Source organism: Sminthopsis crassicaudata, chromosome 1 (genome assembly GCF_048593235.1).
Source record: "Sminthopsis crassicaudata isolate SCR6 chromosome 1, ASM4859323v1, whole genome shotgun sequence".
Lineage (NCBI taxonomy): Eukaryota > Metazoa > Chordata > Mammalia > Dasyuromorphia > Dasyuridae > Sminthopsis > Sminthopsis crassicaudata.
The window spans coordinates 80303638-80315077 of NC_133617.1; the positions used below are offsets into that span (position 1 = coordinate 80303638).

The 11440-nt window shown below is 40.1% G+C and overlaps 1 protein-coding gene across 1 annotated transcript in view; it reads left to right on the plus strand.

The window, feature by feature from the left end:
- LOC141540439 (uncharacterized) overlaps positions 1-9276 on the plus strand; it is a 28031-nt gene extending 18755 nt beyond the window's left edge. The window contains exons 2-4 of the mRNA XM_074264519.1: positions 2297-2465; positions 3944-4045; positions 6795-9276. Of these exons, the coding sequence (XP_074120620.1) occupies positions 2327-2465; positions 3944-4045; positions 6795-7783 (1230 nt within the window). The 5' untranslated portion in view covers positions 2297-2326 and the 3' untranslated portion in view covers positions 7784-9276. The remainder of the gene's footprint in view (positions 1-2296; positions 2466-3943; positions 4046-6794) is intronic.
- The last annotated feature ends 2164 nt before the right edge of the window (positions 9277-11440 follow it).

Here is an 11440-nt window from a genome sequence, read left to right on the forward strand (position 1 = left end):
CTTAGTGTTTGCTCAACACTTCCAAAATTAGTATTTATATAGCTAAGTTAGTACTTTGAAGCAGGGTGAAAAGCAAGTATCAGTAAATGGTACATTGTATGGTAAAAGGTACATTGTATGGGGTATTAGAAAGCCCCCAAATTTCAGAAACCAGTTGCTTCCATTTTTCAAAATATGAAATTTTGCTCATCTTTACCATACCAGACCACTTGGTTCCTGGTCCTCCCAGAACTTTGGAGCTCCCTTTTGTCCTGCTTTGTTTGGTAGACAGTCTCCAGTTGGGGCTCCCAAAAACTGGGCTGCTGATACCAGCTTATGAGAAGATCTAAGCCTCTAAAGCAAAGAAGAAAGGAACAGAAAGTGACCAAAAATTGCTTTTCACACATGAGATAAAGGAGCATCATTTGCCAGTTCTTCCCAAGCTCACTTATTAATATATCATATACCATCCAAAAGGGTGAATATTACTATTCAAACTTCCAAAGGAGAGATGTTAAGGGGAGGATACATGCTAAGTAGAGTAAATAGACAATAGATAAATTAATCAATGCTTGATTAGCAAAATTTATTGTTTGATTTTGAGAGATGGAGTGGGTGGGATCAAGTGGATTATGTGTAAGGATTTAACACAACAAACATGGAAATTAAAGTATGATTTGTATTTTTGTGGCAACAATTAATCTGACATCCCTGAGGATTCGTGTGACCTCAGCCAAACCTTTTCCTACATCCTCTGATATTTCTTACACAAACTTAGGTCTTTTCTATCTTGAGAAATTTGCAAGGCTTAACAGTCTACCATTCATTAATGTTTCTACACACACGCACACATACCTCTTTTGAGAACTGAGATGGGGGCTGACTTTTTTTTAATAACTATCCCCCCCCTTAGTTTAGGAAATGAAGAAGTATAGGGGGGAAGGAAAGGGAGGGTTATTCTTGGTATCTCCTAATCCTCTAAAGGGAATGGAGATATTAGCATGAGTTAATGAGGGAATATCTGATTTTACTCATGCTAACTTTCTCCTCCTTCAGCTTTTGCTCCTACTGGGCCTACCTTTTCCTAGAGGGAAGTCCAAGAGACCAGGTGATGGCAGCTGCTACATGTCCACATATACATATCTTATCCACATATACATGTACATGTACATGTGTGTTTTCCCCCTTGGTTCTCCTATAGTTTGGGTTTTTTAAAAATAGATTAATGGTTTTGTCTGGTAAATGACTTCCCTTATTCAGAACGATGCTGCTTGGTAGTTGATTTCTATGGGTTGCTGCTGTAGAAAAAATTGAGATTCTGGTGGCTAGCCCTCTCATGAAGAACTTTTCTAGATTTAGCTAAAGTAGTCATTATATGGCAGACATGCAATGCAGACATTGTTAGGCCTATTCTGAACTTCTCAGCTTGGTATGAGTTGCCATAATTTAAACTCTACTGGAATATCCTCTGAGAACCCAGGGTCCCTTCCAACCTCTGATCAACTATCAGAGCGGACATCTGGCATAACTTCAGTGACACATGTAGTACTGTTATTGCCATCGTGGGACTGAGGCCATGTTAAATAACTTGCCCAAAATCATATGGCCAGCAAGTAGAAGCAAGACTCCAACCTGACTCTGCTCCTGGTGCTCTTTCCCACGATAGCCTGCTGCCTCTTTAGTTCAACAGGAAACTAGAAGTAGTCATGGTTTTTCTACTGTACTGTTAACTGAATTTCAGATATTGGCTGTTCCTTCCAAAGAATTGTGTACAGCAGATTCTACATCATAATTCATTACAATTTTCAAACACATTAACTCACTTGTTCCTTCATAAAAAATACATTCCTGTCTTCACTTAATAAGGTGGTCAAGCTGAGAAGGAGAGGAGGGATTGTCTGCAGTAACACAGTGGATGACATTTCCACATGGAGGAGCCTGAGTTCTCAGTGCTTTTTAGGCTCTGGAGCATTGGGGGAAAGGGAAGTGGGAGCTTTCTGCTGGGCTCTTCAGTGCCCTTCCTCTTGGGCATCAGTAACTGGGAGGAGCTCAGATCATCCGTGCAGCTCTTTCCACCACACGGAAGCTTTTATACCCTCAGATTCCTTCTTTGTCCTTTCTGATGCTGTCACTGGGGTGTAGGGAAAAGAGGACTGGCACCGAACTAGCTGAGTTCAGATCCTCGATCTGCCACAGGTTAGGGTTTCAGCTTCCCTTCTGTGAAAGGAGGGTACCAGATTAGGAGAACTCTGAGGTCCTTTCTGCCTCAGTCGTGGGGTCCATTGAACTTTGTTCTGCCCTTTCCTTTCTCCCCCAGCCTTTCCTCATACGGCGTCCCAGCAGGAACATGTTGTTTCAGGGTTTGCTGAACTTCGAGGATGTGGCAGTGTCCTTCAGTCAGGAGGAGTGGGGGCACCTGAGCCCTGCCCAGAGGAGCCTGTACAGGGATGTGATGCTGGAGAATTTTGGGAACATGCTCTTGTTGGGTAAGGATTCTCCCACCTGCCTGCCTCATTGACTCAGGGTCTGCTTGGGGTGACCCACCCTATAGAGATGGATGTGGAAACTCCACAAGCCTCCACTGAGTTTTGTCAAGAATGGAGAATTCTCACCTTTTTTTTTTTTTTTTTTTTTTTTTTTTTAAATCTCAGACATAGGTGTATTTCCCGGGAACATATCTCTATTAAGTGGAACTTACTGATTGAGTTCCTTAATAATTGAAACTAGAGAGGGAGGATTCTTAACCTGAGGTCTGTGGTTTTGTTATTTATAATACTTTGATAACTGTTTTGAAAGAATGGGTCTCCTTTGTAATCCTTTGTATTTTGTTTTATGTATTTATAAAACTTAATTCTGAGAAGGAGTCCATAGACCACAGTGCCCAAAGGGTCCACAAGGCATGACAAGTAGAGAAACCCTTGCTCTAGGTAACGTGTTTTGTAGGTTATTGGACTTGGGACTAACTGAAGGCTTGGATTTAAGTTTTGGCCCTCCTATTTACTTATTATATGATCTGGAGCAAGTCATTTAACTTTAACTACGAACCTTCATTTCTTCATCTGTAAAACAGGAATAATAATTTTGAACTATAAATTGCTCAAGATTATTGTGAGGCTCCTATGAGGTAAAGCTCTGTAGAACTGGAAAACTGCTTTTTTTGCCTTCACATCCAAAACTCTTTCTTCTAAGCCATATGAACCAAGTGTTCCTTGCTCTTTTGAAAGAATATATCTCTGAGTCCTTAGGGTTTGTTCACCGTTGTTATTACTAAGTACATGGTATTAAAAGAAGAAAAAACCCAGGTTAGACATTTTATAATAATAATGATAATAATCTCCCTTTTTTATAATGCATTAAGATATAGAAAACATCCCTCCCCCCAGCAACCCTTTGAGATAAGCAGAATACAATTATTATTCTCATTTATAGATAGGGAATTTGAAACTCAAGAGAAGTGACTTGCTCCCGGTCCTATAGCTGGGAAGTATCCTCTCTAGGTTTCAAACCCAGGCCTATGGGCTCCAGGTCGGATATTTGTTCCACGTCTCTCTACACAAAAGTAGAACCCTCGAGGTAGACTCCAAGTGTGGCCAAGGGGGACTCTCAGCCCTGGAGGTAGGGAGTTCAGAGCTCTCAGCTCTGGAATGGCAAGGGTCCTCAAAGACCCCCTGATCCAGCCCTGCAGGCAGTGGCAGAATCTGAAAGCCAGAGTGCTTTGTGCTGTGCTGCCTCTCCATTACCCACTTTCAGGCCTCTGCTGGTCCCGGGGGAATCCCCACATACAAAATTGTCAGAACTCTCCACTTTGGCTTGTAAGTCTCCTTGGTGAGACGGTTATCTTTTTCAGGACAGCCTTGCTCTGTTTATCTTTCCCTACAGACAGGGGGATGACTGGGGATTACAACGAGGGGAGGCCTGAGTTCCCCATACACATTTCCCCTTCCCATTTCCTTCCTATGACCAGGGCTCCCCATCTCCAAACCTGACTTGATCTGCATGCTGGAGCGAGGGGAAGAGCCCTGGGCCCTGGATCCCCGAGGGACCGGAGACGGAGACGTCCAGAAAGGTGAGAGAAGTTTCTGGTCAGGGTGAAGGGACAGCCCAGCTCTGGGGTCATGGGTTCCCACAGCCTGCTCCGGACAACTATCCAAGGCGGGTCTGATGAAGAACAGGAATGGGCACTTGTTTGGCACTTAGGCTTGGCAGCATGGGCATTGTTTCATTGGGCCTTGTGGCCATAAGTGAAGTCATGTCTGTAGGAGCAATTATCCCCATTTTACAGATAACAAAACTGAAAACAAGGGGAGTGATCTGATTGGGCCAGGGTTTCCGAGGAAGGAATCAGGACTGGGGGCTCAGGAATAAAGAAGGGGGAGCTCCTAGTAGAGGGAGTGTCACTTATTTTGTGCTTTGTTTGAAGACCTCCAGGGAGGGCAGCCCACTGCCTCCTGAATCATTCTCCCAGTTTTAGAAAACTTTAATTGTTTGGAAGTTTTTCTTCATTCAGCCTAACAGTACAACTCCTACACATTGTTCCTTGGTCTGTTCTTGGTGAACAGAACAGTTGTGATTCCTTTTCCACATCCTCCCTGCCTATCCCCTCCTCCCCAACACACACATTAAGTTCTCTCTTCTCCAGACCAAACATCTCCAACATCTTCAGACAATCAGGTCCTGTTTGATGCTGCCTTCTGACGTGGAGATCATGAGCTGGGGGACGAATAGTCAGTCACTTATCTATAGCACCTTAAGGTTTACAAAGCACTTTCCCCCCACAACCATCTTGTAAGCCTTCAAGTGCATAATTAATGAGACCCCATCTTATAGATTGTGAATCTGAGTGTCAGAGATGTTGTCAGCCAAGTTGGAGAGTTGGGATTCAGATTCAGATCCTCTGAGTCCCTCACATCCAGAACTAGTTCCACTGTACAAATTACCCTCTTTGATGCAGGATGACTTTTTTTTTGTCTTTAAAAAATGCAGAGTCCTTTCAAATAGCAGTACTTAAAATATAGTTTTTTTAAAAAAGAGGTAGTCTAGGCAGAGTAGTACATTTCTGTAATTCCTAGCTTCAAGAAGTTCCATAATATATGCTTTAGAGTGTTGGAAACTCAACTGCTTATTTTTCAATTGCCTTTGGGGAGAATATGAAAGACATAATGTAGGAGGTGGTATGTAAGTTATACCTTAAAGACTGAATAGCATTCATTTAACAAATAAGGAAGGTAAGTGAGGCTATCTTGAGCATAGGAAATAATTTGAGCAAAAATATCAAGGTAGGAGAATTTAGCATCTGTTTCTAGAAGCAAAGGATAATCTAATAGGATAGTAGGAATAGGAATGTAGATTACATGGAGGGGAGTCCTATAAAGATAAATATGGAAAGATTGGATTATCTAAGAATGTAAATATCTTTATTATTAGTTGAAGAAGTTTGAACTTAATAAGCAGTCCAGAACCAGTGAAGAATTTTGAATAGAGAATTTTCTGCATATGAAATATTATAGGTAAATTGTATGTATATATGGAATGAAAGAGAGAAGAGAATAGAAGATCTGCTTGCTGGCTTTTATAATAACTTGGCTATACAGTAATCAGGCTCTGAATTTGAGTTGTGATAATGGGACTACAGAAGGGAGAGTATGTTTGCAAGAGAGATTGTGTAGGTAAAATGTTTAACTTATGGCAACTAACAGGTAAGGGAGGAAGAAACATTAAAAAAAATCAAGTTTTGAATGTGGAGGTGATGGTTCTACAAACAGAAATAATAATGTTATAATGAATTTCATGTTTAGGAAAATATATAATTAGTATAGATTGGACAATACTGACTTTGCATTGCTTGGTGGAGATGGAGCTCTGGAGAGAGGACAGATATATATATATATGTATGTATGTATGTATATATATTTGTTTTGTTGGAATGAATAGGATGGCCAAGGAAGGGAGCATAAAAGAGAGGATCAAAAACAACACTGAGGAACATACATATTAAGGAGTAAGGAGGAAGAAGAAAAAACACTTGAATTGAGAAGAGAAGTAATGTGTTAGGGAGGAGAAGCATCTGGTGTTTTTGAGATTAATGGAGGATAAAAGGTTGTTAGGTTCTTACTAGGTGATAAGTAAACTCCTTTCAGAAGTTTAAAAGTGTAAACTCCTTTAAAGGTTTGAACTAAAGGTGTGAACTCTGAGCTAGAGAATTGCCAAGTACCAACTTACCACCTAGTAAGAACCTAACAAAAGGTAATAGTTAACAGTATCAAAAACCTCAAAGAAGTAAAGGAGGATGAGAATGGAAAACTGGATTTAACAGTGAAAAAGTCACTGGGAACCATTAAGAGCAGTTATAGTTGATGGTTGGAGGGACATCACGTTGCAAGAGTTTGAGGAGGGAGATGATAAAGAAATTGAGATACTATGTCAAGACAACTACTTCAAGGTTAACAATAAAGGATAGGAAAGAGAGAAGTTGGTAGCTTTATAGGACAGGAAAGTTAAAGGAAAACTTTGTTAGAACTTAAGGAAATCGAGACCAAAAATGGAAGCTAGAAATAGGAAGGAGAGCAAGAAAGGAGAACTCTCCCTGCTCTGTTCTTTCCCTCTTCACTCCCCTTCCACCATTTGGCTCCCTGATTAGCCTTTTTTTCCTTAGTTTTCCATCCTCTCCTCAGATTGCAAGGCCTTTTTTGAGAACCATTGATATGCAAATTAATAACATGATATTTCCCATATGATGATCTTAGCCCTGCATGAGCAGTTTCCTCACCCCAGAACAGGGCACAGCTGACATCTGTATATTGTGTTTATATTTTCAGATTCTGAAGCCGGGACTGAGAACAAGAAGTTGATCTTAAAACAGGAAATTTCTGAAGAAGTTAACTCAGAGGGAGAAATATTAGAAATACTCTTAGGTGAGGTTCCTCAGGATCTGCTGCTTGAAGAATCCTGTGAACTTAAGGACTGTTTAGAAAGGAGAATGGAAAATCTGGTAGGAGAGAGAGAGGGCCCTTTTCTGTCACAGCCGAGAATTTCAGAACAACTGACATTTACCTACCAGGAAACTCCAAGAGAAGACAGTGACTGTGTAGTGACATATCACAGCCCTCCTATAGGAGAGAGACCTTACAAATGTGGCACCTGTGGCCAAGGCTTCAAACGCAGCTCTGATCTCATTAAACACGAGAAGATGCATAGTGGGGAAAAGCCTTACGAATGTAGTGAATGTGGGAAAGCCTTTAGTTGGAGCTCAGCCCTTATTCAGCACCAGAGAACTCACACTGGGGAGAAACCTTATGAGTGTAAGGAATGTGGGAAAGCCTTTGGGTGGAGCTCAGAGCTTATTCGACACCAGAGAATCCATACCGGAGAGAGGCCCTACGAGTGTCACGAGTGTGGGAAAGCCTTTGTCAGGAGCTCGGCCCTCATTCAGCACCAGCGGATACACACCGGGGAGAAGCCCTACGAGTGTAACGTTTGTGGGAAAACCTTCCGTCACAGGCCCACACTTGTTTACCATCAGGGCATTCATACTGGGGAAAAGCCCTATGGGTGCAGTGTGTGTGGGAAAGCCTTTACCCAGAGCACTACCCTTATTGAGCATAGAAGAATTCACACTGGAGAGAAGCCGTATGAATGTAATGAGTGTGGAAAAGCTTTCAGTCGGAACTCAGCTCTTATTCAGCACCAGCTAATTCATACTGGAGAAAAACCTCATAAGTGTAATGACTGTGGCAAAGCTTTCCGTCACAGGTCAGCTCTTATTTATCATCAGAATTCATACTGGCGGGGAACTCTTTGGATGTAATGGAAATTTGAAAGCTGTCAGCTTATTTCTTGTACATTATCACCACTTATCTCATATTTAACTGTGGAAAATTCACACTACGGGGAAATCCTACGGATGGCTGCATGTAGGAATGCTTTTCAACACAGGTCAATGGCTGTCATTGAAATTCAGCATTTAAATTAGATGTTTCCATCACAGTGAAGGGATTTGGGGATTAGAGTATGTGCTAAACATACTTTAGTTTTTCCAATAAGCAGTGCCTCTTTTAGGTTAGCTATTAGGCTTACCAGTTCCTTTTCCCTGTTTTTCCTTGGTCTCAGCTGCTAAGTAGTTAAAGGGTTATGGTGTTAACAACCTCATTCACTCTTTTTAAAAATATTTGCTAGGAACAACTCTTTTAATCATTCACCAAGTTTATCTGGCGTGATGCATTTCATATCCCTTCCAGAATGATGAGATATTGTGCAGAATTTAATTATCTTCTTGTTTTTTTGTTTTTCAACAAAACCAAACACAGTTTAAACAAAATTAAACCATCAGATGCCTTAAATATATTAGAAAAATAAAACAGATGTTGTTTTCCTATTAGTTAATAAGGGAGATCCTTCTTAAAAAGCTCTTGACCAACATCTGAAAAGTCACGCCACACAAACATGTGAATGGAATTAATTTGTGAGCCTTATAGATCTAAGAATTCACATTGAATCAGCACCATTAACAACTGCAAGCTAGCAAGCAGGGCAAGCAAGTGCCATGGAGCACCAAATTCAGTATCATATACAAATAAACTATTGATTAATGTTTGTTGATTGATTGTCTGAAAGATAAAATTATTTAATAACTTTTTATCTTATACTCACAGAAAATTGGCCAAGGGAAAGCTTTAGAAATTAGGCTTCATCTTCACCAATTATTTTTCCATTGTGAAAATAAAGCAGAATAACTTGACTTTACAGTTCCCACTCACAGGGGCTTTGAGTCCTGGCAGTTTCTTACAATCTGAAATGAGACTGGTACCTGGAATAAGTATTTAATTCTTAATTCTGTTTGAGGCATAAGACAATGAACTCTTGATAAGTAAAGACCAAGTGCAAGTGACCTCCAGACATGGGACTTCCAGACATGGGAATGTTAGGCCTGGAGATACAGATTTCAGAGCCATCCACAAATGAAATTATATTCCAAAACTCTGTTGCTGGCATTTAACTGCAGTCAGGCTATATCCAAGAGAGACAACATTCCTGTGGGGAGCATACACATTCAGCACAGTGATGTTCCTGGAGTCTTAAGATTCGGCAGATGAATAGAATATTCTTATTTTTTTTCGTGTCAAGTACTTGTTTTTAAACTCCAGAAATAAAGACATTTGGGTTTAATTGAAGTAGGTAAAAACTATATAATAAAATGTTAGACCAGCTGGAGGAGGGGGTAAAAGAAAATAAAACCTGTGATCACTGTCACTGTTTGATGTATTATTACCAATAAAATGTCTTGTGATATGTGTGATGGGATGTAGTGTGCATCAGTATTGTGATTTTGTTCTTAACTCTGAGGATGAACTGGTGAATCAATAGGGTGGATATCTAATAAAGCAGCAAACTCAATGGAGGAAAGAGGATTTGTTACTCCAGAAATACAGGATGCTACATTAGAAAGAGCTTGAATTGGGATCTAGGGAACCCAAAATCTTGTCCTTGTTCTGCCACTAATTACATGATCTTGAGGAAGTCACAACTTCCTGGCCTGAGTTTCCTCATTTGTAAAATGAGAATAGATTTGACTAGGTGATCCTTAAGGCCCCTTAAAATGTTAAAAACATTTATGATGGACTGCATTAGGATTAAGCTTACTGTGTGTGACTGAACTGAATTCATGTTGGTTAGACTGGGAAAGAACGTTTATTTTCCTCCTTTCCTCTCCCCTCCCCCTTAATCAGCTTCATTGCTCTTGTAAAGAATGCAGGGATGCCTACAGGGGAATTTTGTTCCTTCCCTTTTTTATAACTGCAATGTCACCATCCTATCAAAAATCCCTTATTGCCAGTTTCGATGTTCCCATCCCGATCCAGCTCAGCCCAACAGAAGAGTTGGAAGAGACAGAAGAGACATCAGGGAGTCTCTAATCCCATTCATCCATGAACCAGTGCACCCTCTTAAAATATCCCCAATAAGTGATCTTTCAATTTCTGCTTCAGTCATCGTCGAAGGCAACCGATTTTTTTAAGTTAGTTTTTTCTACATGGAGTCTAAATATTTCTCTCTGCAAATGTAATCATATTTGTAGTTCTGCCTTCTGGGACTAAGCAAAAGAAGTTCAGTCTTAACCCATGATATCCTGGTACTCAAAGAAAGCTAGGAAATGGTACTTAAGGGGAATTTTCACTTCTCAGGGCTAACGATCTCCAATTCTTTCCACTGTACTCTTTTTTTTAAAAACTCTTACCTTCTCTTTTTTATGGGTTCATTTTTTTATTATAACTTTTTATTGACAGAACATATGCCTGGGTAATTTTTTACAACATTATCGCTTGTACTCACTTCTGTTCCGACTTTTCCCTTCCTTTCCTCCACCCCCTCCCCTAGATGACAGGCAGTTTTATGCATGCTAAATATGTTATAGTATATCCTAGATACAATATATGTTTCCACTGTACTGTTAAGCCATGGTCTCCCATTCTCTCAATACTGTGGTTACCCTCTCCATCATTCCTAAAACATGGTGCTTATAACCAAACAATAGTTAAGATTTGATCTAAGAGTAAAGAACAATAGGTCTTTTATTTTGAATAAAACCAAAGTCCTCTGACTCTGTATCTAGTGTGTTTTCTACATTTTCACCCTATCCAAGATGACATAGACCTGTTAATGATTATATTCTGAATGTGGTCATGGAATCATAGCATTGAACAGGACCTCAGAATCCAACTAGTCCAGCTCAGCATAAACATGGTCATCTAGACTTTAAAAGATCCAATTAGGGAAGCAGGAAGCAATTTAGGGAACCAAATATCTTTCAAAGCATTTTAAAATAGTTCTAATCACTAGGAGGGTTTCCCTTACATCAAGCTTCACCTGCCTCTGCAATTTCCCACTCATTCTTCCTCAATTCAATCCTCTGGCATCAAGTAGAGTAATCCTGATCCCTTTTCTAGATGATAATTCTTAAGAAATGATACAATGCTGGGCGGAGTAACTTTATTCTAGTTACTATTTCCTTCTTGAATTTTCTCTCTTCTAAATATTTGGTTTCTTTAGCTAACCCTTGGATAGAAGGGTCTCATCCCAGTTGGCTTCACAACAGCCCTTCCTATTATGTGCAGAATGGGACACACTATTTCAGATTTGATTATACCAAAGCAAAAAAACAGTGGAACTATCACAACCCTCATAATGAAAACTATTTCTTAATGCAACCTAAGCTCAGTTCAGTTTTTCTTTCTTTTTTTGACTACGTGTCACAAAATTCAAATTGTGCTTGCAATTCACTAGAAAATGCTTTCCCTTTCCCTATACTGAAATATGGCTGTCAGTCCACTCTTGGTGGAACGTCTGGATCCATGTTATCATTATGTGGGGCAGAAGAATGAGCTGCAGCCTTGTGGGGTTAAACTCCATCTTTTGTGAGAAGAGCCTCATACTTCTGTGTATCCTGTCTGTATCCTGTATTCTTTCTGAA